The sequence below is a fragment of the Pelobates fuscus genome, chromosome 2, assembly GCF_036172605.1.
Source record: "Pelobates fuscus isolate aPelFus1 chromosome 2, aPelFus1.pri, whole genome shotgun sequence".
Classification (NCBI taxonomy): Eukaryota; Metazoa; Chordata; class Amphibia; order Anura; family Pelobatidae; genus Pelobates; species Pelobates fuscus.
Window position 1 is genome coordinate 54,404,484 of NC_086318.1, and position 27,670 is coordinate 54,432,153.

The following is a 27,670-nucleotide window of genomic DNA, read 5'->3' on the forward strand; positions in this document are numbered from 1 at the left end:
TCAGCTCCCCTGTCCCGTGGCCGTCAGAGTTTACTTTGCAGCTCTAAGTCTGCCCTCTGTGGCTGTCTAACAGACAGCCACTAGAGGGCTTCCGGAATCCAAACCGACCTTGGTCGTCTATCTGATGCTGGACGTCCTCACGGACCTACAGCGTCAGATTTTCCACCCCTTCAGGGACATGGGGTGGTGGGTGGGCAGGGGCACTTCAGGATTCTCTAGTGCCAGGAAAACAGGTTTGTTTTCCTGGCACTGGAGAGTCCCTTTAATGAAGCAGTTTTGGTGTTTATGCAACCCTAGCCACACCACTACTGGCTGTGACCGACACAGTCTGCATGAAAAAAATGGTTTAATTTTCAATCAAATGTTAACTTTGTTTAGAAGTTTAAATCTGCTTTGTAAATTGAATTTTACTCACACCCTGGAGGCCCCTGCAAGCTCTAGAAGGCTATTAACAGAGCAGGAGATTATGAATTCTAAATTCTACAGACTGTGCAGTAAAGGACATTTAAACATTGAATCTCTCTTTACAAAAAATGTTTTGGGAGGCTGTGTAAGTCACATGCAAGGAGGTTTGACTATGGCTGCATAAACAAAGTGATTTAACTCATAAATGGCAGAGAATTGAGCAGTGAAACTGCAGAGGCATGATCTATACACCAAATTTCCAGTCTGAAGATATTGTTTAAACTCTTTTTACCGATGAAAACAAAATAGGCTGCCGAGATTGCATATGATGTCTGCAGTCAATCAGAATGTGTGATCTGATAACATGCTTTTGGCTTCCCACGATACTGTAACAAGTTAAAGATTATTGGAACTCTCTGGTGTGTGACCAGTGGGCCCAATAAAAAAGGCAAACGTTAGACTTGCAATTCATTAGGAAAACCATAACTGGATGTTTTTTTTAAATGGCATATCGTGACTGTTTTGGCGCTGGTGCTATTTTCATACTGGTTTAACTTGATTTATGGGTACAGCGTAGGGACAAGGCATTGCAAAGTAACTGTATTGTATTATCGGAGGCGTTAAACCAAATCAGTCAATATCCTGCCTTTCACAAATACTCCAATGTGGAAAATTGTAAGCAAAATAGCCCATGATTTACTGGAAAAGTTGAAGATGTGTGAATGTTGGATTCATTCCTCTAACATCCACATTTCTGTCTAATGCATCTTTACATTTAGGTTAAACACTCCAGTGCCCGCTGGCGTGGCAGCTTTGGGAACACCTCTAGCAGCGGCCTATTATTTTCAGGCTTTTGAGGGGAAAAATAATATTGAAAGTAAAAGGAGGGTTAAAGTATTGTACATATACTGCGTGAATATGCAATTTGTCCAGTGGACACCAGCCAGTCCAGCAGGAATTTGTGTTAGACATCTATTTAACTTAATCAAATGTGCATATTCATAAAAAGGGAAATGTGTAGGAAATCAAACCTATTTGCCTGTGGGGTTTATTCTTTGGCCAACTTATTCTTTGACAAATCCTTTGTTTGTCTCATACCGAATTATATTATTTTATTTTGTCTTGATTACTATGTAAACGTTTGCTAAAATAACTTTGAATGTATACACAGTTGTATTATTGGAAGTGCTAAATAGAGTTTCCAGTGCTTAGCCTCTGCCCCATCCCGCCTGCAAAAACTCAATGTATGTTTTGCTTAGCTTCAAGTTTTAAGTACTCCAAACACAGTCTCAAAATACAAAATCGTATACAAGCAACAAGTCAAATACTTATTTCTTCTAATCTTTTCGTCAGACGGCCAAACAAGACAAAAATCCCTTAATACTAAATAACTAAATCAATGAGCCTCTTGTTTATTTTTCTCATACAATGTACATAGTGAATTTCAGAACAAGAAGATATTTCATAGGAGCGACATCTATTACCAAAAGGGGGTAAAAATAAACCTTTTTTCGAAGAGATTTGGGAGAGGGAGTGAAGTGTACCTCTCAGATAAGTCACAGGCCTGTTCTTTAGCTCTGTACGTCCAATATAAATATTTACACTCACTGAGCTCTTGAACCTGACTCCTCTGTGCAGTAGCCAGTAATCGGTTAATACCTGGAAATATACAGTCAATGTTAATTTCAATTGCCGTTTCCCAGAATTACATTTTTACTGGGGAAGGCTTATCTGAAGGGGTTAACTATTATTGAAAAAAAAACAAAACGGCTCCAGGTCCCCAGATGCACCCGCTGTCATATGGCTTGGCAGTCCTAGCTAAAAGAATCCCTTTTTTTAATTTAAAAAGCTGGCCAGTCTTAGCTGAACTTCCCATTGCATACGGAATAGAGTTGGAAAACTGTTTAATTCTACACGTGGCATATAAAAGAGCCTCAGATAATCCTCCCCCCCCTTATTGCAGTAGTATTTAACGCATATTGCAGGACCAGCAGAGGTGGAATGATGCCCACTCAGTGAGAGCTAATGGTCTGCATTGCAGTGACAGAGGCTCTGCATCCAGAACTGGCTTATTGGGCAGAGGCAGTGCTTGCATGAATTTTGGGGAGAGCTGTGCTAGTTCTCCAGATGTAACATTTGATTGCTTTGGTATGTACAGGGAGGTGCGCCTTGGAAGAAATGGGATAGAAGAAATTAAGCAGCACACTTTCTTCAAGAATGATCAGTGGACGTGGGATAACATACGAGAAAGTAAGTCATATTCACAATATTTATATTCAGTATTTTTTTTTTGTTGTTGCTATTTTTGGAACATTTACAGGGTTATTCACTAAATTGAGAATTCAAAGTGAATTTTAAAAATTGAAGGTGAAAAGAGCCGAATTGGAAAAAATCTCTGTCATTCACTTTGAATTCTCACTTTAGTTAATAACCCTGTAAGTTGGACATGGGCTGCTATATATATATTTTGCATAAACACCTGATCTTCAAACACTTAAAGCACATATAGATCATTTAACTTTTTAGTAATGTTGCTTGGTCCTGATTTATTAGCTTTTTGAATATTTTTCCCCGTTTGCTACATTCTTCAAATATTCTTTAAAGGTTTTTGTTGGGGAGGTGTCTTGTTTTATTTTTTATTTTTTAAATTTTGTGTGTGTGTCCATGAATTATGTAAATAAATGCCCTTGACTTTAAAAAATAAATAAAAATAAAAGTATTATACAGATGTAATACATTGACATAGTTTAATATATTAAAGTAATTTAAAAAATATATATGTGTGTGTAATATATATATATATATATATATATATATATATAAAATACTACGGAACATACTACGGAACATCTACTACTCCTTTTAACATTGACAGTGCTTCTGGCTAAGGAATGGCTCTTGTACCTATTTATTACTACAATAACCCTTTCTCCCCCCCTCTCATGTGCACGCAATTTTGTCAGTGACTGTTTACCTGTATCTAATTTTAATGTGGACAGAACTGCTCAACATAATGGCCATTACAGTGAAAACATGCTTATTAAATTGAAGTTTGAAAATCTATTGCATGCAGATATGCAGAGGTAGCATAATATAGCTAGTGTCTTATGCTTGTCAAAGTCCTTATTGTGTATAGGGTTTTTTTTAGTGCGTCGCTCATTCCGTTCGAGGGGGAAGGGGGGTATAAATTTCCTGAACTCGCACACATCAGATTAGGTGCCTCTTGATTAGTACACATGGAGGTTTGTCCATGGTCATGCATGCCTTAAAAAGGAAATACCACTACCTAAGACTTTTATTGTGTGTTAACTCCATAAATGCTCCATAAATACCCAGATAATATGTATTTGTGAGGTGTTAAGTATTAAACTGCTGTATTTCACTGTGTCCTGGAAGTGCCTCTATCTTGACTCTCGTTAAATCATTGAAATAAGCTCTGCCAATTGCACCTGTCAGTCAACAGAGAGGAAGAGAAACCGAAACAATGTTTCTTTGTGAACTGAATTGTGATATCTGATTTAACATACTCGTTTTCCTGGCACTAGAGTGCCCTGAGGGTGCCCCCACCCTCAGGGACCCCCTCCCGCCGGGCTCTGGAAAGGGGAAAGTCTTTAAAACTTACCTTTTTCCAGCGGTGGGCGGAGAGCTCTCCTCCTCCGATCCTCCTCTTCTCCTCCCCGTCGGCTGAATGCGCACGCGCGGCACGAGCTGCGCGCGCATTCAGCCGGTCACATAGGAAAGCATTCATAATGCTTTCCTATGGACGCTTGCGTGCTCTCACTGTGAAAATCACAGTGAGAATCATGCAAGCGCCTCTAGCGGCTGTCAGTGAGACAGCCACTAGAGGAAATAGGGGAAGGCTTAACCCATTCACAAACATAGCAGTTTCTCTGAAACTGCTATGTTTATGAAAAAATGGGTTAACCCTAGAAGGACCTGGCACCCAGACCACTTCATTAAGCTGAAGTGGTCTGGGTGCCTAGAGTGGTCCTTTAATTTAACACTTACACCGAAGTTGATACAAGTGCTAGATGACTTTACATTTTTTTTTATTCTGTGGTCTAATTTCAAGTGAAGTGACAGTCCCAGTTTAAAGGGATCAGGACTGGATGTTTAGGATAAAATCTTAAGCTCCACCCTTTGTCAAGAATTGTCAAGCGTATGAAAAATACACAAGACAAAGTAGTTTAATCTAGAGAAGATTTTTCCTGTTTTATTTGGGGTTAAAACTAAACATATAGATGCTGCAATTTGCTAACAACTAGTGGTTAAACATAGTCATATCTTATTGTTAAAGGGACACTATAAGCTGTAATCTCTTAATTCCGTTGAAAAGGTTATAGTGACGTCCCTCCATTCAATGTTAAACCATTTTTGAAGAATTCTGTAGTGATTATGGTGCTTGAAGTGTTCTTCACAGGCATTGCTTTTGCTCCTGTTTTGCTTCTTGGAGAGTGTGACAAACTTTCTTTGACGTTTTAGCCGCTGCCCCAGTTGTGCCTGAGCTGAGCAGCGACATTGACAGCAGCAACTTTGACGACATCGAAGAGGACAAGAAAGACGTGGAGACATTTCCGGTTCCCAAAGCCTATGCGGGAAACCAGCTTCCTTTTATAGGATTCACCTACTACCGTGAAAATCTGTATGTATAACCTTCAAACCCATGCCAGTAATTCCAAATGCAGTTCCACTGTCAAATATTGGCTCTCTTCCATTCCTAAATGTGTTTTACATCAGTGGATTTAGGGGAAGGATCAAGTCCTATGGAGTATTTCTATAAAAATTACGTAGATTTGCTTTGGAATGCTATTGAATTTCAGAATATAATTTTTTTTCTCTCCTAAAAGCTTACATGTTCTTGAGAAAATAATATTTTTCAAACTTTAAATTCTTTATGCAATAAATCATTGCCACGATTTTAACCCTTGGGCCTAAACCAACATTCACCTATTTTTCCTGCAGATCCCTATTCTTTTGAACAGACCTATCTGTCAGACCAGAGCTGTTTAACTGTAGCAGTGCTGCCCCACCCAGTGTAGCACAGAATCTTTTTATAACTTTCAATTTGTTTTTATTATATATTTTATATATTGCAGTGGAGAAAGCTTTCCAACTGAACCTACTGCTGAGTTCAAAATTTGGGTCCCAGTCATAAAAGCTTAAGAACCACTCTAGTAATAAAGTGCTGCGTATTAATAAAGAAAAAAACGTTTTGCCCTGTTGTAGCTATCCTATACGAAAAATATATTGAGCCCATTTTAGGTGATAACGGCTACGCCATGGGAGGAAATTACCCATGAAACCAGCATAATTTAGCGGCAAGACAAACAATATTATTTGGAGATGCACTGTCCTCTTTTCAGTGGTTAGCACTCTTTCCAATAGTTCGCAGTCTTTCTTAGCATAGATTTTTTACCTCGGTTTCATCATATATCTGCTCAGCTGGCCTAGCACTTTTTGTGAGTTTTTATGTCTCAATTTGTTTGAAAAGCCACTTGCTCCTCCCACAGAACAGTTACTGTATTTTGATTACATTAATGATGATATTAATGAAGTTTCTGAAGGGGTGAAGGGCGACGTCATCATAAAGCAGTGATGGGCACTGGGAAGTCACTTATTGTTTCAACAGCATCCATTGATGATGACCCGCTCTAGACTGCATAGTTTTCAATTGATGATGTTTACGTACATAACATTTGGCTATGTCAGGTCTATGGTTATCTGTTCATTTTCTAAACTGCAATGCAGATACAGTGAGGGATTGTGCCTGAAAGCATTCTGGGAACTGTACAGTTTTATTGTACTGGAATAACAATCTAATTATTATTATATTTATATAGCGCTAACAAATTCCGTAGCGATTTACAATGGGTGGACTAACAAACACGTCATTGTAACCAGACAAGTTAAGATAAACCTAGACTGGATTAAACTCTTTTACCAACTTGGGCATTGCTCTCAACCCTATATTAAAGGGACACCATGGACCCCTAAAGCACATTAGCTTGCTGAAATGGTTTGTGTGTGAATTTTTTTTTTTTTTTTCATTTTACAAAAAATTTAGATTTCAGTATAAATTGGCACTTTTCTAAATTATCATTCTTATACCCCTTGGCTGGTAATCAGACATAGTCCTGTAACTTCCTGGTTGCTTAGCTCAGCTAAACTCAAGAGGCAGCAATTGCTCAAAGCACCTGCCTTGCAAAGACTTCTCATTAACCAGTATTGGGAAGTCTGTGATTGGACAGACACAGAAAGTCTGGGTGGTGTTCGAAGGGAAGAGCTTGCAAAGGCAGCAGAACTGCTGTTCTTGCAAGCTGTTTTATATAAAACCCCATGAAAAAATGCATACTTAAAAGTATACATGTTTTCATTGGGGTATATCTACAAAACTGCGATTTTTATGTATTTATTTTTGGGCAGTAGAGTATCCCTTTAATAATAGCTATACTTGGTCTCCTGGAGGTTTTTGAACCTTGGTTCCCATAATACTCAGCCAGCCAATATGCATTGTTATCGTATGACTTAATTGTTTGGAAGCTGAGTAAGATAAAAACTCCAGTCTGTATTCCAAGCCCTGCAAACTGTTTAGATTTTTTTTCTTCTTGTTCTTTAGCCAAGTATTTTTATGGGTAGAAACTGTTTCATGTGCTCCTCTCCTTCCTTCCTTACTTCTTTCTTGTTAAAATGTTAAAATGTTTTCCGCAGATTGCTAAATGACCCATCCCATACCCCGAAAGCAAACAATCCCTCCGTGCAGCCAATGAAAGAGGTCAGTAAAATTACATACTGGGATGCACTTGACTCCTTTTTACAACATCCCTTTTAAACAGAATGGACATGTGACTTACTCTGTAATTCTATATTACTGCTCTCACCGGGGCTGAATCTGGGCTGTGTTGTCTTATGAAACTGATCAGACAGCGCCTCTAGTGCAGATCTCCCTTAAGCTTACTTATATCTCTGCTTCTGCTGCATTTTGTGTTGTATAAGCTGCACATTCAAAGAATACCCCCTTGCCAACCCCCAGAATTGAAAATTTTATTTCTGGGCTCCGGGCCTGCACTTTGCACAGAGAGGAGCTCCAAAAATTTTGAAAGAAGGAGCCAACATTCCATAAAACGGCGAAATTACAAAAAAAGGTGCACAGTGGAATTATCAGCTGGAGATACCTGCTTACATAGTCACAAATAAATGTGCTTCTGTGGACACATGTTAAGCAATTGCCACAGTTTTGCACATAACCCCCTATGCTTAGTTTTGAAACCCAGGTGTACACACACTGTCTAGGGCTTGTATGGCAGAAAATAAATATCCAGTGAATGCTGAGCTCAGGAGACTAACAAAAACCAGCTGATGCTTCAGGCCAGAGTTATTTTAATAGGAACGGACAGGCATTGTGATCCCAGCTGCAGTTTGCCTGTGCTGAGCAGGATTATAGCCTCCTACTCAGTAGTTTGCACCATATACACTATACCAGGGGTGGTCAAAATACTACAACAGCTGTGGGTCTAACATTTTCCCATCCCTCCCACAGCTCCGTTACAACTTTTTTTAACCCTTTGAGCACACCACCGATGACCAAACATTTAATCAGAACTTGTATTTAAGTGTGGGCAGTCTGCATCCTACTTCCAGCCCATGATGCATATACTTTGTCTCCCAGTGGTAAATACTTTCCTTTTGGTTTGTTTGTAGCAATCGGCACAGCTGCAGAAGGAAATCAATCAGCTGAGCGAACGACTTCACAATGAGATGCAGGGCAAAGATGAGCTGGAAAGCAAGTACCGGTATGGGAACTTACTAGAACCTCACTTAATTGCGGGGAGGTGGTAGCACTTTGTCTGCTACGGTGTGTTTTATTATTTCATGTAATGAATGTGAAGGAGTGCATGATTGGAATGGACAGGAATTACCGTAGATTTAGAATGTATGTCTGTGTGACAAGTAACTACATTCTAACAGGTAATTAAAAGCATACATAGTTCTTGGGTTATTTTATTGTTGCTGTTTTCTTTATTTTCTCTGTTTGGGGGGGTAACGGGTTCCATCAGGCAGCAAGCCTTTTCATTTTCAATGTCCAATGATTTCTTCTGGAATATGCTGCTTGCATATACCTGAACGTGTAAAAAAAAAAATAAAAAAAAAAAAAATTCTACTGAAAAGCTTCGGTGTTTATTTTTTATTTGCTTTGGCGAGTAAAAAAGGCAATGTCACCAACAGCAAAGGTGACTGTTCCTTTTCAAGTATTAATTAAATAAATAACCAGAGGAGAAAGTGCTTGTTCCAAATTCTCCATCATTGGCACTTACTGTGATCTTCCAATATGTTACTTAGATATTATTATTATTATTCATATAGCGCCAACATATTCCGCAGCGCTTTACAGTTCTAGAAAGAGGACATTAGAGGTAAATAAATCAAATGGATATTAGGACATGTATAGATCTTAAAGGTACAAAGTGGCAAGTATGGCAGCTAGGGTGTGTGGGCTTATTTCTTTACGTCCTTCGTAGCATCCAAAAAACAAAAAAAAGAGGCTGCAGTATGGTCCTAGATCCAAGATGGAGGCAGGTATTTCATTTTACTGGGTTATTCACTTAAATAAAAAAATGTTAGGAATTTAAAGTGGATTTCAAATTTAAGCCCAGAATATTTGAGCTAGAAGCATAGGTGAGTTGCAGAAGTTTTCTTGTTTAGCCATTTTGAATTTAAATTTGAAATTCCCTTGGAATTCACTTTGTTTCCCCAACAGTTCTCACAGTTTGGATTTCAAATTTAAATCCAAAATTGCCAAATTAGAAAACTTCTGCAAGTCAGCTATGCTTCTCGTTCAGATATTTTGGGCTTTAATTTGAAATCCTCTTTGAATTCCTGACGGTTGTTATTTTAGTAAATAACCGTATTAATCTGTACGTGTGCTGCTGATACGGACGTCTCCATGTGCAGATCATATCATGACTTCCATGGAACCAGATGTTACATGCTTCCGAACACATAGACTGCATTCTTTAGGGCAGCCGTGGGGCTTGTCACTTTCAGCGCCCATCTCTTACACATATTTATAAAGTGTTACATTAATTCCCATATGGGAAATACACAACATGAGTCACTTTCCTGTCCAAATCAAATTATATTTGTAGAGATATTACATTATTGATGTAAATAGTGGACACGTTGGCTTTCATGGCATGGTGGGAAGGAATATTTCTTATGTATGTGTGCCACAATACTGTTGGCAACCCATAGCTATTAGCTGGGTAGCAGACAGCCATATGCATACATATGATTTGACCATGGGATTGTCTATTTAGCACAGTTTATTTAAACATCTCGATTCCAGAACTTTTCAAATCCTTCTATCACACTCATTTTTGGCAGGTAATGCAAGTGTCAGCCAAACACTTGGTTGCACGTTTGTCAATATTTGGCCTTCTTTTAGTGTTTCTATAACAAAACATATGAATTTCCCTCCTCTTAATTACAATTTATAGTTTACGTAAAGGCTATCTTGCCATTCACGTATTGGTGGTTCTGTTTAACATAACTTTGCCTAGCTTTTCATCACTTTTCGAACAAATGTAATTTTCTTAACGTAAGAATGAAAGTTATGCTGCAATTTCTTTTGTCGCCAGCTATTCTGGGAAATTTTAAGCTTGATTACTGGCATTGCCAAAATTCACAGGAGAGCATGTACCATTGGCTGCAACAATGTGCAGGCTGTTCTGTAACTTTGTAATTTTCATCGCCTGGTGTTTTCTTCCACAGATCAGTGAATGCTCGTCTAGAGAAGACCGTAAAAGAGTTGGATGAAGAGGTAAAAAATTATCTTAATGCTCATTTTGCAGCAAGAAAAGAGGGAAACAAAATCCATCCTGTATATTTCAGGCAAAAAAGTCATGGGGGGCATGTCTTTCCTCAAATTCCCTGCATCTGTGATTTTTTTTTTTTTTAACTGGTCTGCTCCAAATTTCTGAGCAATTAAAAATTAATTATGCAGAATGTTATAAAACGTTATTTGCATATTCTGTTACCCGCATTGTAAAGTTAAAATTCTATATATTTTTTTTTTTCTTTCTATTTACTAGGCAAATTCTCGAAAAAACCTTGAATCCATGAATCGGCAGCTAGAGCGAGAGAAAGCTTTACTGCAACACAAGAACACAGAGTACCAAAGAAAAGCAGAAAATGAGGCAGATAAGAAACGTAGCCTGGAAAGTGAAGGTTTGTTTCTTTAAAGGAACTTGGCCAATTCCCCATAATGCAACAGGAAGGTGTAGGTATCAAAGATTATACTTAGTTGGAAGTCACAGAGGAATATGATGTACCTACTTATATCATGCAGTGGGAAGAAAGCTGTATACATATTGTGAATTTGTGCTGGCAGAAAACTGAAACAAATGGATTCGTAACTAGCCAGGCTGTCAAGTGCCACCCACTCATAGACATATAGCAGCTTTCAGCAGCTTTTGAAGCCAATCCGTTAAATGTTCAAAATAATATTTTCCAGCAGATAAAAGTAGCTGTTCCATGTATCTATTATTATATATTTTTCAATCTGTTGTTTCAAATGCAAACGCCTAATGTGAGTTGCCACTGAAAGTTCACATTATAATTTTAACATAACTCTCAGGAAAAGTTGGAAATGTAGATAGAATTGCATAAGGGAATAGAAATGTAACACTAGTTCAACCTGGTTTAGTGGACAATTGTAATTTAATTTATTTTCATTACTTTTCCACAAAATTAGATGTCCGTATTGCCATTTAAAATATCAAAAATATATGTATTTTTTTCCATCTAGGAATGATTTGACAATTAATGGGCCTGGAGACCCATCCCTCCTCAGCTCAGCTCAGAGTGCAGAGTTAACAAATCTGTATGATCGTAGATGGTGGCGGTTTACTGATAGAGTTCAGAATGTGTTAGTTTAGTACCAGCTGCCTTTCAATGTCATGAAAGTTGGACAAAATTGACATTGATAATGAAGAAGGGTTAATTATACCTTGTTTAGATGGATGATAAATTGTGGACAGCGAATGCTTTAAAGAGCCCACCTTCCTCTTTTCTCACCCACCACTCCTTTCATCTTTTTTTCCCCTTCTAAACATTTTAAAATAAAAGTCTTGGTAAAGAGCGATGTATACTCGAGGCAACCGAACTATACAGATTTGTATGTTCTTCAGAGTGTCCCTGCAACACAATTATTATAGGGGGAAGCTATGCAGTTAAAATGCCCAAAACCATTTGGTAATTTTCCTCATTGCAATCAGAGAGCCCCAAATTAAGTCAGATCACTCAGATGGTTAGACAGAAACCAGAGGCATTGTATCTGAAGAATCGTTGCAATACACACTGTAATAAGCTGGTGTAGTTATGGTGTTGAGAGTCCCTTTTAGTTTCTAGAGTGTAATCTTTCACAGCAATAAAATAAAGTGGAACGTGGTCTGTAGATGAATTGTTCAGTTTTTTTTGGTCCAGGTATTCTGTAACAAGTGTGCTTAAAATTAGATATTGATAACAGTCGATGTCTTTTGCAGTGAACAGTTTGAAGGATCAACTTGATGATCTGAAAAAGAGGAACCAAAGCTCCCAAATATCTAATGAGAAAATGAACCAGCTTCAAAGACAGGTACACCTGCACTTCTTCTAAACAGAAAACATTTCATAAAGCATGCTGTGCTTGACAAATACAAGGAACACGTAAAACACAAATGGCCACACTAAAAGAAGTATCATACAAAAAGTAGATTAAGATTCTGCTCAGTTAAATTCAAATAAAATTGGAAAGTAACTCTTCTACTAATTTAAGTTGTCAAAAAAGTATTTTATTGGCGTAATAATCTGTTCAATCCTTTCAATTGTTAATGTTATCTGCTTCATAATATTAACACATACAGAACCCACTCCACACCATCCACCATGTTTCATTATTATGTTCTTTATTAGAGGGGTAATTTAATTCTATATTTCTGATTTTTGTAGCTGGATGAAGCCAATCTTTTATCACGCACAGAGTCTGACACAGCAGCCCGGCTGCGGAAAACCCAGACAGAAATGTCCAAACAGATCCAGCAGTTAGAGGCCAACAACCGGGAAATGCAGGATAAAACTTGCATGCTGGAAAATGCCAAACTGAAACTAGAAAAAGACTTCATCAACCTGCAGTCTGCTCTGGAGTCAGAAAGGAGAGACTGGACACATGGCTCGGAAATGATCAGCGACCTTCAAGGTATAAAACACATCTGTCAGAGTTTCTCATTGCGGCTGATTCACAAAGCCCTTAGCTAGGGTCAGAAAAGTGTAAGGAGAGTCGGGGGATAAACACAAGAATGAAACATGAACACTGTGCCATTCGGCGCAGTCATTATCCAGCATCCACCGTAATGTGTACCCTCAGTTAGGTCATCATTGACTTTAAGCCTCTGCTTATGAGAACACCATGCTACTGCTTAGTCCAAAACTATTTTACCACCCAAGCTGCAGAGGCAAAATAAATATATTTTCAAAATGTTTCTTGCATTCCATTGATTCATTCATTGTTCTGAGCGGTGTTTCAATAATTCTGTATAAACAGGCTAAAAAAAAAAAAAAAAAAAAAAGTTTATTTGAAATTGGCAAAAAGAAATTAGTAATCCGATTTAATACATTGTCCAACTTATTTTTCCAGCTTGGCTATTTTGGGTTAAAATGTGAAATTCCCTGATCAAATTCCAGCTTGTGAAGGCCATAGAAAAGTATTAAAGTGTAGAATACATTAATGTCCTGAATATCTGTAGCATGGCTTTTGGCATGCAAATATTGAATTTTTCATAGATGGTTAATAATCTCGTTAGTTTTATATACTATGAGTTTATAAATCACTGACTTTACATGTGCCAAATACAAGAATATTAATTAATATAAGTGATTGGGGTAAATTACGATGCAGCTATGGGATGTGATCAGTAACTTTTTCTGACTTTTTGGCGGTATCATTAGTGTGTTTTCAACATGAATCGAAAATGTCAGTCTCTTTCTGCTGGTAATGCTGCTAAAGTTAGGAAATCTTATTGTCTTAAAACCGGACCGATCACTAAGTTAGTGACAAACAATATGGATCCATCTTGGAGAGCTTAGGCCTGTATATTTGACCCTCTTTATAGTGCAGGGGCAGTGATAGTCCTAGGTGACGTGTGTCATTAGTCTCCTATGTTTTAAATCAACATTAATATTAGAGTTCAGGTTGGACATCTCAGGTCTTGTGTACATGTAACAAAGAGAAATAGAATTTGGGGTGGAACAGCGCTACAGTACTGATCACAGAGGTGAAAGGAGCTGCACACCTGAGGGGAAGGGCAACCCTCAAACCCTTCAATAAATCTGGGAGCAGGAAACAACAAAAATACAGGGTGCGCTAGGTGGAATGGGAGGTAATAAAAAGACAAGTCTCTGAAAATACACAAGGGGGTCTTGGGTAGGTCTTCTTAGGTTCTTGATGAGGTCCTCAGTGGTTGATATGAAAAACAAAATTAGACAAAAAGGAAGACCAATAGTGCACAACCGTTAAGGATAGTGTCACGGACAACACAGAAGAGAAAAATGTCAACTCACAATCAGTAGAGCTATGCCCAGCTCTAGGTAAAACAGCATACAGTGGTATTTGAAATTCCCCACATGTAGGATATAGCTGGACAATATGTGATTCTTCAATACTTTGTACGACGACTCAAATGCGTGTCAACATGTAAAAAACATAAAGGAAAAAAGCGGACCAATGGTACAATAACGTATGACACCTGCAGCTACAGACAAACACTGAAGTCCTGAGAGTGCTAACTTACAATAAAAAGAGCTATAACCAGCTCTGAGTAAAACAGCATACAGTGGTATTTAAACTCCCCACATGTATGATATCCTTCTGGTGATGTATGGAGTGCAGGATTTATGAAAGATAAAAGATCAAAAGAGGGACCATAGTGTTCTCAGTGAATAAAATCGTGCAAAAGGTAAAAATGAAAAGTACTTACAATAAATAGAGCAGCCACACTGCTCTATGAACCAGGCGTGAGTGGAATAATCCCCACCTAAGGATTTCTTTGTAGTACTGGATCTTTTAAACAGTAGAAAACAGCCAGGATAAAAGGAGCAAAAAATAAAAATAGAAGGACTGACCATAAGAATATAGGTAGTCTAAAAATACTTTAATAATAACAAATTTGTAAAAACACAACGCGTTTCGCCTAAAATAGGCTTTTTCAAGAGAAGACAGATACTCCTGGCTGGTTACATTATATAGGCAGCAATAATGGCTTGAATTTGAAAATTGGCGCCATAATGACGTCATTAGCATGTAATCGCGATCACATGACATGTACACATATACAAAATAAACAGAAAAGATACAGAATGATCGTTTTACATAAATGAATACTTAAGATGGTTACAAACCCTTGTATAGTGCTTATAGACTATTAAAAATTACCTTTTATTTGACAGAAAAAGAGAAAGATATAAATGAATCCAAAGGTGAAAGGTCGCGAAAGCGCGGCCGTGAGTGGGGTCAAATGTAAGAAGTGACCGAGGTGCAGTATGGGGAGTGAGGTTGTGATCGCGTCCCACATAAAGGGCGTGATCTAAAAAAAGGGGGCGGAACTCGCGGCCGAAATAGGGGAATATGGTGTGATCGTGGCGGCCATCTTACTTGTGGGCAAAGTGAGGGAAAGTGTATTAGATAAAATACAAGTGCTTTTGTAGCAATGTGGATGTGTATAATAGGTTATAGCATATTATATAATGAAGGTGAATGTTAAATAAACGTATCAAATTTAATAATATTATATATACAATTGATGTATCAGCATGTGATAAAGTGTTCTATATTGTAACTTTTATTTGTTATATTAGATTTAAATTTGGTGATTTTATTTGGCACTGACTTTTGGGTGGTTTTACAAACAATGCATTTTTTGCATTTGAAAAAACCTTTGACATTAGATAAAGTGGATGATTTTTTTAACTTGGTTTTGGTGAAGTTTTTGGTTAAAAGTGTCTTAAAATTAGGGGCACCACAAAAAATAATTTTAGGTTTTTCGGGAATAATTTTATTAAGAACAGGGTCTTCTAATAAAATGTGCCAATGTTTTTTGATGGTTTTTTTATGTCTCTGTTTTTGTTATTATAGTCAAAGATGATGGGCAAAAGTGAGGTAGTATTTTGAGTTTCTTTATTTTTATATTTTAAGAGGCTGCTTCTGTCATTGGATTTTACTTTAGTGATAATAGTGTTAAGTTTATTTTCTGGGTAGTGTTTGTCTAAAAAATTGTTTTTTAAAATGTTAACTGTGTTAGGGCACACCTTTTTAAAAAAGGTTTTAGTGTTTAATTGTCCGTCTTTAATAAAAATATTTAGGTCTAAAAAATTAATTTCTTCCTTACTAAACTCTGAAGTTAAAACTATACCTCTGTCATTTTGATTAAGGTGTTTTAAAAACAGTTGTAGCGAGCGGTTTGTGCCATTCCAGATAAAAAAAACAGGTCGTCAATATAGCGGAAATAGGAGACCAGGTTTGCCCTCCATTCTTGGTCACCCCAAACTGCATCAGCTTCCCAATCTGCCATGAATAAGTTTGCATAGCTGGGGGCAAACATGGTTCCCATAGCCGTACCCCTTTTTGGATATAAAAGGAATCTAAAAACCAAAAGAAGTTATTGTTTAAGATAATCTTAATACCCTCTATAATAAAAAGAATTTTAGATTCTGGCAATCTTTTTTCTGCTTATTTATTAATAATTTTATTAAAGACGGACAATTAAACACTAAAACCTTTTTTAAAAAGGTGTGCACTAACACAGTTATTGAAACACTACCCAGAAGATAAACTTAACACTATTATCACTAAAGTAAAATCCAATGACAGAAGCAGCCTCTTAAAATATAAAAATAAAGAAACTCAAAATACTACCTCACTTTTGCCCATCATCTTTGACTATAATAACAAAAACAGAGACATAAAAAAACCATCAAAAAACATTGGCACATTTTATTAGAAGACCCTGTTCTTAATAAAATTATTCCCGAAAAACCTAAAATTATTTTTCGTGGTGCCCCTAATTTTAAGACACTTTTAACCAAAAAAATCATCCGCTTTATCTAATGTCAAAGGTTTTTTCAAATGCAAAAAATGCATTGTTTGTAAAACCACCCAAAAGTCAGTGCCAAATAAAATCACCAAATTTAAATCTAATATAACAAATAAAAGTTACAATATAGAATACTTTATCACATGCTGATACATCAATTGTGTATATATAATATTATTAAATTGTATAAGTTTATTTAACATTCACCTTCATTATATAATATGCTATAACCTATTATACACATCCACATTGCTACAAATAGCACTTGTATTTTATCTAATACACTTGCCCACAAGTAAGATGGCTGCCACGATCACACCATATTCCCCTATTTCGGCTGCGAGGTCCGCCCCCTTTTTTTAGATCACGCCCTTTATGTGGGACGCGATCACAACCTCACTCCCCATACTGCACCTCGGTCACTTCTTACATTTGACCCCACTCACGGCTGCGCTTTCGCAACCTTTCACCTTTGGATTCATTTATATCTTTCTCTTTTTCTGTCAAATAAAAGGTAATTTTTAATAGTCTATAAGCACTATACAAGGGTTTGTAACCATTTTAAGTATTCATTTATGTAAAACGATCATTCTATATCTTTTATGTTTATTTTGTATATGTGTACATGTCTAGTGATCGCGATCACATGCTAATGACGTCATTATGGCGCCAATTTTCAAATTCAAGCCATTATTGCTGCCTATATAATGTAACCAGCCAGGAGTATCTGTCTTCTCTTGAAAAAGCCTATTTTGGGCGAAACGCGTTGTTTTTACAAATTTGTTATTTTTAAAGTATTTTTAGACTACCTATATTCTTATGGTCAGTCCTTCTATTTTTATTTTTTGCTACTTTTATCCTGGCTGTTTTCTACTGTTTTAAAGATCCAGTACTACAAAGAAATCCTTAGGTGGGGATTATTCCACTCACGCCTGGTTCATAGAGCAGTGTGGCTGCTCTATTTATTGTAAGTACGTTTCATTTTTACCTTTTGCGCTATTTTATTCACTGAGAACACTATAGGCCCTCTTTTGTGCTTTTGTCTTTCATAAATCCTGCACTCCATACATCAACAGAAGGATATCCTACATGTGGGGAGTATAAATACCACTGTATGCTGTTTTACTCAGAGCTGGTTATAGCTCTTATTATTGTAAGTTAGCACTCTCAGGACTTCAGTGTTTGTCTGTAGCTGCAGGTGTCATACGTTATTGTACCATTGGTCCGCTTTTTTCCTTTATGTTTTTTACATGCTGACACGCATTTGAGTCGTCGTACAAAGTATTGAAGAATCACCTATTGTCCAGCTATATCCTACATGTGGGGAGTTTCAAATACCACTGTATGCTGTTTTACCTAGAGCTGGGCATAGCTCTACTGATTGTGAGTTGACATTTTTCTCTTCTGTGTTGTCCGTGACACTATCCTTAACGGTTGTGCACTATTGGTCTTCCTTTTTGTCTAATTTTGTTTTTCATATCAACCACTGAGGACCTCATCAAGAACCTAAGAAGACCTACCCAATAATAATGGCAATAATATTAAAGTGCTTTAACTGATCGCTGCTTGCAAATCTGATGAACTCAGGGGAAAGTGTTTCTTCGGTGACTTTAAGTCTTTTTAGGTATTGAATTGGCTAAGGGTCCATTGATTTAAGTGTCTACTTGTTGGGAAAGATTATTGTGAAAGGTATAAGCCACCTAAAAATAATCCCGTAAAAGTGATTTTGAAAAGTATCAGAACAGTGTGATTGTCATTACTTTGACATTTTTAATGGCTGATCAGCAGCGGTTCACGTGATAATTATCAAACGATATTGTAATTTCCGCCACAGTTGGACAGTATATGAATGTTTGCTAATGATTTTGAACACATATGGCCAGTGCGTGTGTTTTCACAGTTGTAATTAAACAGTCACCCACCTCCCCACTTGTGCTGGACAGATGCAGGCTTTTCTGAAATATGTTTCATGATTTGTATGGACCACTCTCTCTGCAGGTCGAATATCTGTCTTAGAAGAAGATCTGAAAAAAGCAAGAGAGTTGATGGCTAAAGCCGATGCAGAAAAACGACAGCTTCAAGAGAGACAGTCTGTTTTAGAGAAGGTATTTCAATAAATGCTGTATTATCATGTTGAGACACTGAACCTTCTGTCACTTTAACCCAATTATAGAAAATGTGTGGTCTATAACCAGCTCAACAAGCCTTGATACAGTAGCTGAGCGTCCTTCTGCACGCTTAAGCAATGTTTGCCGGTAAAGCCGTGTGTGAGTGTGAACACAGTTCTTTCTCAAATTGCAAGGCTGCTCCCTAGTCCTTACCCCAATATATCTACTGTAGGACATGACACTTAAACTGGGATATCTACCTCTTCCAACCTGCATTGAGCCGTGTATTGTGTTCGGAAAAGGAAAGTTATGAGCAGAACATAAAACCAGGCTAAGGGCTGTTACAACAAATGGGTGGTGCAGGATGAAAATATTGGCAGTGAAAAGTTATACATCAAAGGACAAATCTGTAAAGACCTGGAGACTAGGTGATGGAGGGCCAAGAAGCTGAATGAGAGCAAGAGATTTAAATCCTTGAGATGGGTCTTAAAATAATAAGGGTAGAATTGGATAAGTGTAGCAAAATGTCTTAACTATGTGGACAAAGAGGATAGTGAGGTAAATGAGATCATAGTAAAATAAACAATGTTCAAACCATGTTCCTTCTCTCGAAATGCAACCAAGCTAAAGGTGCAGCCTTCAACTGAGTTCAAACTATGATCAGGTCAAAAGAGAGAGAGGCTGTTATATCTTATATTTTGTGCTAATATGTCTTATCCAGTAAAACTAGTTGAATGCCACCATTAGATGAAGATTGACTGGATTTTTTGAGGTTCCCAAAAAGTTACATTTGGAACATTGTGACATATGTGCATCTGTCAGTCCAAATAACAAATCCACCAATTTATCCAACTATGGTTACGTGGTGAGGTCTTAAATCTCCCCAGCAGCTGAACTCGACAGCTGATTTCACCCCCAACACCCATGCCCTTTTAACTCATTTTGGAAAGTATTACTTGACGTGAAGGGTATATTTAGTAATGGCCTTTATCTTTTCATAGGAACAATTGTACATTTTGGGCTAATGCATATTAGTCACGTCCCATTCTAGAATGTGAATTTCTCAATTTGTCTTCTCGTTCACCTGTAGGAAAAGAGCAATCTGGAGATCGATTTTACTTACAGACTGAAAGCACTCCAACAAAACGTGGAAAAAGAGGAAGCCGAACACAAAGCCACAAAGGCCCGGCTGGCCGACAAGAATAAAATCTACCAGTCTATCGAAGAGACAAAATCAGAGGCCATGAAAGGTAGAGCTTTCTATTACTGGTCCATTAGACAGGCCTTCAGATTGATGGAACAACTGTTACTGAGGTTTAAAGTCCATCTATGGTTTATTCATTCCAATAACAAACATTTGTATAAAATTTTAATGATTGCCAGACTTCAGTCCTATGTCTGCTGGTGTTTTCGTTAAAGTCGTATAATTGATTAATATTGAACATGCAAACTGTCAGACAGCTCTGAGAACAAATGTTCTCTATGCCAAACGTAGCAATGTCAGCTTTTATGGCTGACTTCCTCACTTAAATAAAGTCAGTGACTGAGTTCCTAATGTCCAACTTTGATTAGGTGCAGGTTTCTAAGGTTTGCATTGGACTGTCTATTCACTGCCTACTTGCCTGTACCTCTGTCTTCTTCTGTCCTTTCCCATCACTGTCTCACTCAGCCTTTCACCCCATCAGCCTACCTGTTGTTCTGTCTGTTCCTTCTTTAGATCTCCTTCACTTTGCTTCTCTCCCAGTCAACATCTCTAGAGCTCTCCCACTACCCCCCATGAGCCCACTTACCAATCTCGCATTCTGCTTTCCTATTGCTTTCTCATTAAGCTTGTCTCCTAGACTGCTTCTCTGTTCCTATTTTTGTGGTTTCTTTTCCACTTTAGCTAAGGCTGCTCCTTTCTTTCTTTCTCTCTGTCTGCTCTCCTGTTACTTACTCCATCAACTGACTGAATGCATTCCCTTTTGATAGTCGCCTAGCAATTCAATCACCTATATATATGTCCAAATGATACTTGGCATCCTCCCCTATTCCAAAGTACCTCTACCTTGGTGGGTTCATATTCAGACCAATCTTTACACTGCGTGTAATTTTTTAGGGCAGTGTTCAGCTGCTTTCAATAAAGTGTGAATGTTACGGGTTTCGCTTTCAAGATCAGTGTTTCTATGGGGTTAAAGCTTTGTCCTGAACATTTGGAGAAGCCGTTAGTGGAAGTCATACCAGATGAGTGACGCACAGCATGCCATTGCTAGAGTCACTGCGAGACCCGGCCACAAGAATCCCATCCAGCAGAATGCGTCTCTCAGGAGGTCAAATAAAGTCACGGCTTGATTCTGCCTGCGAGGTGAACGTAGGACTATATCTGGGGCGTCTCTGGCATGAACAGACCTCACACATGTTGAAATAAAGACACAAAGTTTCAGCTATTGCTGGGCCAAAATAAACACACAGCACAGTCGACAGTATTCAGGCCTGGCATCTTTAAATAAAGACATGCTGTCCTCCACTGGCAACCAGATTATATTGGTGGAATGCAGCCTAATTTCCCAGGTATGCTGGCAACATTCACATCATTCTCTCATTTTAACTCTTCTTTGATTATTTAACTCCTAAAGGACCAACAACATTAATTCCTTTTGTTACATTTGGGATCTTGAAAGTCCTTAATGCCAGCACATCTCCTTTATTTATTTAGTCACAGCAGCGCTTTACACGATGGCATTAAAGAACACAAATGCTCTTCTTGCGTAGGCCATTATTAATGTGTAAGGGGTTAATGTGTTAGAAGCCAGGTCTCTTGTGTATTCCTCATGTAGAGATATTCACATGTTTTAAGACTGAGATAACTTTCTCTCTCTTTCTCTTTCTTGCTCTTGTAGCTGTAAAAAACATTTTTCTTTAGACTTTTAGATATTTCTGCTAATTATTTAAAGTCAGCTGATGCGTGTAGTTATTAAAAGGGGTTTGATCTTTCAGCATGAATCATTTAGTGTTTTCTGCTTTAGCTGGTTTATAGCATTGTTTCCCATTTATTTGGGTTTAAATTGAGAAGTATACTCAATGAGCTCCATAATTGAAATGTTTTTCGGCTTGTGTTGACATAATAGCTATGTGGTAGCTTTTCTCTCCATTGTACAACTACTCTTCTTGTAGACTGGTAGAGCATAATGGGAGATGTAGATCTGGAGAGCTTTGTGTAGGATAGGGTTCCCAAAGAATAGAAAAGTGTCATTAGAGGTGTAGTTGGTTTAGCCTGATCTAATTGCTACAACCTGAGAAATTGTTTGTTTTTCGCAGACATGGAGAAGAAGCTTCAGGATGAGAGAGCGTCTAAGCAGAGATTGGAGAACAACTTACTGGATGTCGAAAAGCAGTGTTCCATGTTGGACTGCGACCTTAAACAAGCCAAGCAGAAGATCAATGAGCTTGACGCACTGAAAGACAAACTGACGGAGGATGTGAGTACTGTGCTTTATGCGGCACATCTGATCTTCCTAGTAACAAGTGCTTCGCTCAGGGCTGGACCTAAAGACAACAGTGGCAAATGTATTTTGTATTTGTGTTAATATTTTTATGTTCAATTTTTAGGTTAAGAATTTAACATTAAAAACTGAACAAGAGACACAGAAGCGCAGCTTGACGCAGAATGACTTGAAGATGCAGCTGCAGCAAGTCAACGCCTTGAAGATGTCCGAAAAGCAATTAAAGCAAGAGATCAACCACCTGACCGAGATCAAACTCAGCTTTGAGAAACAGAACAGCGAACTCCGCAAGTATGAGACCGCAGCATACTCATGCTCTACACTGCTGGGGTGTTACAGTGGGAGTAGAACAAAATCTGTATTCATAGAATTTCCATCTATTAAAAAAAAAAAAAAAAAAAAAATGCTAAATGGCATTAATGATTTTATTGTAGCTCCGCAACATACTTTTTAGAACAAAAAAAAAGGGACATGAGAAGTCTACCTTTGTCTTTTGTTCAACATTTTGCAATTTGTTACGGTTAGAAAAATGTCTGTTTATTGCAGTATTTTGAGTAAACTTATATGTCTGCACCAAACCACATGCAGATATAAAAGGGTTATTCAAATGTTCCTTTTAGAGGACCCTAGTGTGGCCTAAAATATATTTATTCATTTAATTGTTGTGTTCCAAAAGAATTTGTACATTACATGTGCTGCCATCTAGGATTGACTTTTATGATTTGGACGTGACGCAGTTTTGCACTGTTACGGCTAAAATATTATATTATTAAAGGGTAATGGTGGACTCTCTTTATAGAAGGTCTAATCTTGAGTCCGTGTGCATAATTAACACTTTGTATAGAAATTTACCACAATCTTTGTTGGGTAAATATGCAGATGAGTGCTGGAAAGGAGAGGAAACACAATACCATATTTGCAATGTTTGTTTCGTGTTTTGCACAGAGAGCGTCAAGATGCAGATGGCCAAATGAAGGAGCTCCAAGACCAGCTGGAAGCAGAACAGTATTTCTCAGTATGTATCTTTAAAATTATTAAACCTAGAAATGTTGAGAAATCCCACATTTTATTCTGAATTTGGATTCAGCTCATCTGCACAGTCCAGGAATTTGTACTGGAGTCTTGTTCAATCCTTATTCTGAAATTAGTAGGTACCCGCTACAGGTACAGTCTAGCCGAAAATAGACAATCGCACATGTCACTCACAGAAATACCTTTATTGCAGTGCAGCAAGTTCACTTTGAATTAAATGAGTTATTTTCTCCATAGAAAACTCCCAGTGGTTTGTTATACTGCAGCCACTCACTTCCCCTTCAAAGACATCAGCATGAGAAGCATAGAGAAGCAATAAATTGGAGATATACATGCGTTTCCAAATGCCTTACTCCTCCAATCAAATGATGCTATCGGCAGCTTTTAATTACACGACTGAGTTTGACTTGGTTCTGGAGGGATAAAGCGCCTCTAGTGGCTGTCTATAAGACAGCCACTAGAGGTTAATTAAACCTTGCCTTTTCTACAAAGCTGTAATGGTTTAATTGCAGAGTTAAAATGTCAGAAATACTGCTCCCAATCCGCTTTAATGAGATCAAGTGGTCTGGGTGACATTAGTGCTTCTTTAAGTGACACTTACTTGAGTATGTGTATGGTATAGGCAGGGCCAGATTAAGAGCCCAGTGGGCCTGGTGCTGACAATTATGACGGGCCTAATTACAGAATCATATCGACCAAAAACAGTAAAACACTCCCAAGCGTCATGTATCTGATGGAGATGGTGCTGGAGAGAAAGAAAAAAGCAGCTATAAGAAAGCACATACCCTAGGCTAATCTCTCTCTAATTTATGTTTTCATCTTTCAAGTAAATCCATAACCCCTAACAACAGTGTCCAGTCAAGCAGGAAGTCAATGGGCAGGCTAAAAGGGTGTGCCACTGACGCAAATCACGTAACCTGCCAAAAGAGGCGAACATGCCCAAAAAGAGGACATGTCTGCACAAAGAATTAGAAGGCCAGCCTGGCATGAATGCATGTCAGGCTGCCTGCCAATCATGCAGCTGGCCAACTAAGGGCATACTATGCAGACAGCACCCTGAGCTTGGCATAAATGCATCTAATAATGCGCTCGCTCAACGCTTTCTAAGGACTGTCCCCTAGCACTCGCTGGTCCACTTGTCTCCTTACCTTCTTACTAGCAGGCAGAAGCTCCTGGTATATAGTCTGGGACAGATAAAAGGTGTATGTAGTGAGTGTAGAAGAAAGGGAACATGCCACAGTGTTAGAGAGACCAAAGTCAGCATTACCTTAACCCCTTAAGGACCAAACTTCTGGAATCAAAGGGAATCATGACATGTCACACATGTCATGTGTCCTTAAGGGGTTAAAGGATCACTATAGGGTCAGGAACACAAACATGAATTCATGACCCTATAGTGTTAACACCACCATCTAGCCCCCCTGGGCCCATCATGCCTCCATAAATATAGTAAAAATATTACTGTATTCAAGCCTGAAGCTGTAACTCTGCATGCTGTTTGCCTCAGAAAAAAGCAGTCTGCTGACATCATTAGAAGTGGTGGCCTGATCCAATCACAGTGCTTCCCTATAGGATTGGCTGAGACTGACAAAGAGACAGGTCAGAGCCAGCATGATTCAAACACAGCCCTGGCCAATCAGCATCTCCTTAGAGAGACGAATTGAATTAATGAATCTCCATGAGGAAAGTTCAGTGTCTGCATGCAGAGGGAGGAGACACTGAATGTTTGGATGCATTTTAGGCAGCCATGACCCAGGAAGGATCTCTAACAGCTATCTGAGGAGTGGCCAGTGAAGTTATCACTAGGCTGTAATGTAAAGACTGCATTTTCTCTGAAAAGACAACGTTTACAGAAAAAAGCCTGACAGTAATGATTCTACTCACCAGAACAAATTCAATAAGCTGTAGTTGTTCTGGTGACTATAGTGTCCCTTCAACTATACTGTCAGTCAGTCCACACAAGTTTTATTTCCATACATCCATCTTAAGTTTCCATACTTAAGTAAGAGTATGTGAAAAGTAGCTAGGGTTGCCACATTTCTTGGAAAAACATACCGGCCTTACTAATTTGCATAATTAAATATGTATGGGTGACATCACATGATGTAAATCACAAGGAGTGACATAAGAGAAAATGCTGTAAAATCACCAAAAAACTACTTAGTTTGATTCTGCTGTATAGATGGATTCTATACACTGGGAGACTAGGGGTCACTGGGAGACTAGGGACACTGTGTCCTCATGTGTCTGTGTCATAATGTCTCCCAATGTCCCTTAGTGTCTCAGTGTCTGCCTTAATGTCTCCCAGTGTCCCTTAGTGTCTCAGTGTATGTCTCCTTGCAGCCTTTCCCCCCATTCCTTACTTCCCTGAGCTGTAGGCTGTCTCTACAGGGTGGGTGTTGCTGTCTGGACTCTCTGTAGCTGCACCCCTGCAGATCAGTGAGTAGAGATAGGCAGGGAGGGATATGCTGGAGCTTCCTATCCCTGCCTGTCTCCACATACAGTCACCCCTACTGGCCAATGCTGGTATTGCAGAGTAATCTCTTGTTTATACTGAGAAAAATACCAGCATTTGTATTGCCAGTATCACTGCAATATTGGCACCAGCCAGGCAGCCTCAAATACTGGCTGTTCCAATAAAATAAAAGAAAGGTGGAATCCCTAAGAGAGGTGTGTGTGTGTGTGTGTGTGTGTGTGTGTGTGTGTGTGTGTGTGTGTGTGTGTGTGTGTGTGTGTGTGTGTGTAAAAAATGTAAAAAATAAAAAACTTATTTTTTTTTTTTTTTTTTTTAAATCAATGGGCCTATTCCATGGGCCTGGGCCTGGAGCTGCAGCTCCATCAGCCCCTATGTTAATCCGGCCCTGGGTATAGGCAGTTAATTTGGTTTACGGTTTTCAAATATTTCTGAGTAACTTATTATTTAATGGCAGTAGAATGAAAAATGCAACCCTAATCCGCCTCAACGTTTATTTGTGCATTAAACATTTTATTTTCCCACTGGGGGACAAGAAACACAACCACTTAAGCGCCAGTATCCAGACAAACCTTCTGGGTCTCATATTCATACTCTGTATCACAGCGCCCTCAAGTGGCCGGCTGTAAAGAATCTCAGAGAACAGGACAACGCACAGTTCATTTGGGGGCGAAATTAATGTTCCGTGATGCTTTCTTTGAATAACTTACAAGGTCATTCACTAAAGTGAGAATGAGAATTCAAGGTGAATTCAAAGAGAATTTCAAATAGTTGAACTGGCTTAAATTAGACTTTGTTTTGTTTTTTTTAAATTCACTTTTAATTTTCACTTTAGTAAATAACTAAAATGGTTATTTTGATTAGCTTTAAGCTGATGGCAGTCTTAAAGAGGCAATATAATAGAGATAGACTTAATCTGTAGTTGCAAAATAACAGCTTTATAGAGGGAGATTAAAACATGCATGGGTAAATAGCCAACATGACGCAGCACACCTACCCTTTGGTATTTTGTGGGTGAAGTTAGAAGCAGTTACATAATGTTGCAATGAACGTTTCATTCTCCTGTATAAAAATGAAACTTTAATGAAATGATTGTATAGAGCTGCGGGTGTTACTTCGCCTGAAACCAAGCTTGTATGTTAAAGATAAAAAATCGTGCAGTTGTAACTTATGTTTGCTATACCAGAACCGCCGGCACCTGCTGTTGTGGCAGTACCGGCAAGTTTGTAATTTCTATGCACACCAAAATAAAGAATTAAAAAAAAAAAAAAAAAAAGCAAGTTCTCTATGAAAAAAAATTATATTCTCTTCACATGTTGATGTTTCATTTTAATTTTTTTAAATGTAATATGTACAGCTCCCAAAATAAAAAGATTCTGATTTTCTTTTCTTTTTTTTCTTTTTTTATGGAGTGTGATATTAGGCTAATATTATTATAAATCTAATTTTAAAGGTTGCCTGTATTGCTGTTGATTATCTCAAATTTCACCTAGATTGTGCTGTATTAGTCGTTTTGTGCTTTGACTGTGACGTTTTGTTTTTTTATTCCCTCCCATGAAGACCTTGTACAAGACCCAGGTTCGGGAGTTAAAGGAGGAATGCGAGGAGAAGGCCAAGCTGTGTAAGGAGATGCAGCAGAAGGTCCAAGAACTGCAGGATGAGAGGTGCGTAAAGGAACAGATTGTAGTGATGCCATTGTTAATACATCTAGCACACACCAGTAATCCTCACAATGGGCAAATAGTGGGAGTTATTAGGGGATTGTCTGCTTTATGTTACAGTGATAAGGGCATGGATATGCCTGTCATGTAAAGAAGGCTAAGGACAGAGAAGAACTAAAGTGCGGGGTAAAATCCATTCTATTAACCCCTTAAGGACACATGACGTGTGTGACATGTCATGATTCCCTTTTATTCCAGAAGTTTGGTCCTTAAGGGGTTAAGGAGGGGCATAGAATGGACAGTTAACAGGCGTAAAGAGAGAGAATAGAAACAAAGCATAATGTGGAATTGAAGGCAGCAAAATAACACCTCTATGGAGATAGCTACC

The 27,670-nt window shown here is 38.2% G+C and overlaps 1 protein-coding gene across 3 annotated transcripts in view; it reads left to right on the forward strand.

Annotated features, from left to right (window-relative positions):
• Nucleotides 1–27,670, forward strand: part of ROCK2 (Rho associated coiled-coil containing protein kinase 2) — a 176,085-nt gene that overhangs the window by 123,517 nt on the left and 24,898 nt on the right. For all 3 annotated transcript variants that reach the window (XM_063442154.1, XM_063442156.1, XM_063442157.1), the window contains exons 8-21: nt 2,564–2,655; nt 4,888–5,047; nt 7,114–7,177; nt 8,104–8,195; nt 10,174–10,222; nt 10,494–10,629; nt 11,946–12,037; nt 12,391–12,637; nt 18,525–18,631; nt 19,725–19,884; nt 21,932–22,092; nt 22,223–22,407; nt 23,062–23,131; nt 27,182–27,285. In XM_063442154.1, coding sequence (XP_063298224.1) covers nt 2,564–2,655; nt 4,888–5,047; nt 7,114–7,177; nt 8,104–8,195; nt 10,174–10,222; nt 10,494–10,629; nt 11,946–12,037; nt 12,391–12,637; nt 18,525–18,631; nt 19,725–19,884; nt 21,932–22,092; nt 22,223–22,407; nt 23,062–23,131; nt 27,182–27,285 — 1,719 coding nt within the window. The remainder of the gene's footprint in view (nt 1–2,563; nt 2,656–4,887; nt 5,048–7,113; nt 7,178–8,103; nt 8,196–10,173; nt 10,223–10,493; nt 10,630–11,945; nt 12,038–12,390; nt 12,638–18,524; nt 18,632–19,724; nt 19,885–21,931; nt 22,093–22,222; nt 22,408–23,061; nt 23,132–27,181; nt 27,286–27,670) is intronic.